The sequence below is a fragment of the Asparagus officinalis genome, chromosome 7, assembly GCF_001876935.1.
Source record: "Asparagus officinalis chromosome 7, Aspof.V1, whole genome shotgun sequence".
NCBI classification, from domain to species: domain Eukaryota; kingdom Viridiplantae; phylum Streptophyta; class Magnoliopsida; order Asparagales; family Asparagaceae; genus Asparagus; species Asparagus officinalis.
In genome coordinates, this window is record NC_033800.1 from 8703209 (window position 1) to 8707921 (window position 4713).

General features: G+C 40.4%; 1 protein-coding gene across 1 annotated transcript in view; it reads right to left on the reverse strand.

Moving 5' to 3' along the window:
• LOC109846653 (TPR and ankyrin repeat-containing protein 1-like) overlaps positions 2182-4713 on the reverse strand; it is a 5440-nt gene continuing 2908 nt past the window's right edge. Inside the window, exon 3 of the mRNA XM_020415897.1 lies at positions 2182-2193. Within this exon, the coding sequence (XP_020271486.1) occupies positions 2182-2193 (12 nt within the window). The remainder of the gene's footprint in view (positions 2194-4713) is intronic.

Below are 4713 nucleotides of genomic sequence, written 5' to 3' on the forward strand. Positions count from 1 at the left end.
TATCTCTCTCAAAAGCTCTCCTCTGTCTGTGATTTTTTTTCACTGCACGAATCCCAAAAAAGGAGTTCTGCCGAAAACAACTCAGGCCGAAAAAAACAACTGTCTTCGCACCTGCACACAGCCGCAAAAAATCAAGCTCCTGCACACCTCCTTTGCTCTCAATCTTGCACCAAAAAACCCTAGGCTAAAATATGGTTCCTATTTATAGCCTAGAGGTTACATCAATACGAAACCTGGGTCTGGGTTTTTATCCGCTGGATTCGGCAGCTCTTCACACGTTTTGTGGCCCTCACATGAAACCCAGCTCTTCACGTGGTCACGTGGTTGCTGCTGTTTTCAGCTCCTCACCCAAAAAACCCACTGGTTCTTAGCCGAACTCCTTCCTCCGTGTCTCTTGATAGGGGCTTGGGTGTGGTACATGTGGCCCCCACGAGAACCCAACTCTTCACGTATTCACAATTCTCCACATGGGTGAAGTTTTTCCAAAACTAAGTCGACACCAACCAAAACAAATGCCTCACTTGTTGCGTCCAGTACGAAGTGAAACAATTCACAACAACAGACTCAATCCACAACAAGTCGAGACCCAAAACGAGAATGTGACTACTCTCCAAACGTCGATGTCTACTCATCAAATCGGTCTCACCCCCATCAAAATCCAAACCCGACTGCATCATAAGACTGCCTACGTATCCTCTTACCCAAGGAATCAAGCCGAACATAGTTCACCCAAATGGCCTCCAAAGGCCTCAATCCACTAGAAGAGTTCGGAATCAAGCCGAACATAGTTCACCCAAATGGCCTCCAAAGGCCTCAATCCACTAGAAGAGTTCGCAACTCTTCTCCAATATTATCAACTTTGCGGCTGATAGCACCTCCAATGGCCTGAAACACCTCCACCTAAGGTGAACCAATGGTCATATCCAAACTGCATCTATCAGCTGCACTCGAATTAAAACCCAACTCATCATCTGCAACCAAATCTAAATGATCCCTAAGCTGTGTCACCTCAGCTGGAATCCCAAATAATGCATTATGATCTGGAGTAATCTTCACCCAATGTGGAGTAGCATCACTCTTCACCCGCTGCGATACATCTAAGGTCTGTCCAAAACTCTCCACCTCCTGAGAGTCAATTAGCTCCATCATCGAATCCTCAACCGAAGTGACACTACCAGACCAAACACCCAATTGAGTTTTACCTCCTATCACAGCAGTTGACAACTCTTTAATAAGATGGCTCGAATATGTCAAAGCCTCGGTCCGAAAACTCTTCTACAGACTATTGCTTGACAACAAACACCGATCCTCCTCTAGCAAGACACGGTTCTCCAAATTTACCACCCTATCTCGTTGTCCTAAGATTTCCTTTCTAACGAAGTGTCTCGCAATGCCGTGAGCTCGGCTCTAATACAAAAACAGGTCCATCTTGTACCTCCTATCAAAACCAGAATGAAGTACCTTCACCTTTCTGTCCATCTTACACTTCTTCAAATTGTTGGATACTACTAGGACTTTCTCCAAAGGGGATTTGGTTGTAACCCAAACACGCCTAGAAACCAAACGCCTATTACCTCCCAATGATGCCCCCTTAGAAGGCCTCCAAACATCCACGTGAACTCCTCCAGGATGACCCTTACCACGGTGAATAGAGGTGCCAAACTTCACATCGGTCTTCTTGCTCACATCATGTTTACTAGACTTCAAACTGCAGGTCTTTACATCCTCTTTCAATCTATGCGAGGAATCAATACTGGAATGATCAAGCCCCAAATGTCGTAGTCTAGTCGAATCAATAGAAGTCGCCAGTTCTTCACCTGCCACTATACCTCCAGTCAAGTAATATTCCTCCTGACGTCCTTCATCATAATCCGAGAGTCTTCCACAATCTTGAGAACCATGTCCTCAATTCGAACATTCAGACCCTCTCCAATCAAAGCTCCAATCGAGATCAAGTTCTTCCTCAAAGAAGGAATATATCTCACATCATTTAACTCCCTAACAGTCCCGTTAAATATTTTTATGCGAATTCTTCCTATCCCAAGGATCTGACATGTACAGTTATCAGCCATGTATACCACACCACTATCCAACTTCTCAAAACTGGAGAACCATTCCCTTCTAGGACACACATGATAGGTCGTACCACTATCCAACATCCACTCGGATTCCTCTGAATAGCTACACGTAGGACTGATAGAAAGTGAATAAATAAAAGAGTCAGAAATATTACCATCTGATACGATGTTTGCTTCTGATGATGGTTGCTTTCCTTTTCCCTTCTGTTTATTCTTCATCCATTCGTCGAGCTTTGGACAATATTTCTTCCAATGACCAGTATCATTGCACCAAGCATACTGATCTTTTCCAATTGTAGGATGTCCTACTCTGGACTGTGACTTCCAATTCTTCAGGTTTGGACCCTTCCCTCTTGCGACCAACGCCTCTGCTATCGACTCAGTCGAAGTCTCCTTATCCTTCTTCCGAAGCTGATAATTCACCAATGCAGCAGTGACCTCACTATACGAAAGAGATGCCTTCCCATTAATCAGAGTAAGGACGAAGGTCTCATATTCCTCGTCGGGTAAGGAACTCAACAACAGCAACGCCTTGTCCTCATCTTCAATCTTGACATCCACATTCGCCAAATCCGCAAGAAGCTTTGTGTAGTGATTCATGTGATCTCTAATTGAGGTTCCCTTCTTCAACTAGAAATGATAAAGTCTCCTCTTCAAATGCAAGTGGTTCTCAACACTCTTTGTCAGATACTTGCTTTCGAGAATCTCCCAAATCTTCTTCGCAGAAGTCTCATTCATCACATCATATTTTAGATCTTGTTCTCAACGCACCAACGAACGAAGAATAGATCCAAAACTAAAAAGATAGAGTCTTTTACCAAAAGATCTCACCTTTATCACCAAACAAAGCCCTAGACGAGCTTTCAAATTGATCTACTCCTCCAAATAGCCCAAACGTAGCTCGGACTCTGATACCACTTGTTGTGCGCGGTGAAAATTTCGGCAGAGTTTCTGGTGCACAATAAGAGAGAAAGATCAATAAGAATTCTCGTCTCACAAAGAAAACAAGAATCTGAAGCGAATATCTCAACAAGGTGAGATATCGGCTCTTCCTCTCATCAGTTCTAGGACTGACTTGTCAAGGGATCCTAAAAACTATTACAATGGACACAAACACAAACAAACCAATTTTACGTGGTTCGGCAAACTGCCTACGTCCACGGGGTAAGGATGAGGAGATCTACTATTAGAGTGGAGAGAATACAAATAGGGTTTACAATCACTCAATCTAAACCCTCACACAATCTCTCAAACCTCTCACACAAATATCTCTCTCAAAAGCTCTCCTCTGTCTGTGAGTTTTTTTCACTGCACGAATCCCAAAAAAGGAGTTCTGGCGAAAACAACTCAGGCCGAAAAAACAACTGTCTTCGCACCTGCACACAGCCGCAAAAAATCAATCTCATGCACACCTCCTTCGCTCTCAATCTTGCACCAAAAAAACCCTAGGCTAAAATATGGTTCCTATTTATAGCCTAGAGGTTACATCAATGCGAAACCTGGGTCTAGGTTTTTATCCGCTGATTCGGCAGCTCTTCACACGTTTTGTGACCCCCACATGAAACCCAGCTCTTCACGTGGTCACGTGGTTGCTGCTGTTTTCAGCTCCTCACCCAAAAAACCCACTGGTTCTTGTTGGCCTTCTTGTTTTGATGATGTTTAACAAACAATTTATTACTAATGTTGTTTGTCTAGTGTTTGTGCATTCCTATGTTTTGTAGACAAACAACGTAGTTGGAGGATGGGTGGAATTGCGCTTCAACGATGATATCCAAAGGAGGTTGGTGGAATGTCGGTGAAGCCTTGCAATTCAAAGTTCAAGATCCAAGTTCAAGCTTCATCCGCAACGTGTACCAAGTCAAGATAAATTGAAGATCAAGATTGCTTGGGTAATGTAGTTTAGGATTTATATTATGTGTGTTAAGTACGTTAAGCTCAATATCTATACACACACATTATATTGGTTTTCATATATATATATATATATACATATGTTTTTGGACCAAGTCAAGATAAATTGAAGATCAAGATTGCTTGGGTAATGTAGTTTAGGATTTATATTATGTGTGTTAAGTACGTTAAGCTCAATATCTATACACACACATTATATTGGTTTTCATATATATATATATATATATATATATATATACATATGTTTTTGGTTTTATAGTTTTCGGGCTTATATATGAAACAAATGCATAGAATTGGAAAATACTATTTAGTTTCATGTTTATATGTATATATATGATTTCATCTTTAACAAGCTTATATTTAATAAAATCATATTTAGTGTTTTGAATATATTGCATAGAATATGCAATTTTATGAAAATATTGTATTTCTAGGTTATAGACTTCATAACAACATGTTATATCTTTTATCAAGTCTATACAATCATTTCATAAGGTTTCAAAATGTTGTTTAAGTCAAAATATCAAAATATCAATTTTCAGGTTTTCATGTTTTGGACTATTTTGTAAAATGATGATATTTTTCATTTGGGAAGTCCTTTTTGAAAACCAGTTTTTGTAGCATGTGTATTATCATGTCTACAATCATTCCCCAAAGTTTTACATTTTTTGGAATTTGTTTGATATTTTTAAACAGCTTTTTAAAATCAGCAAATCAGGTTTTT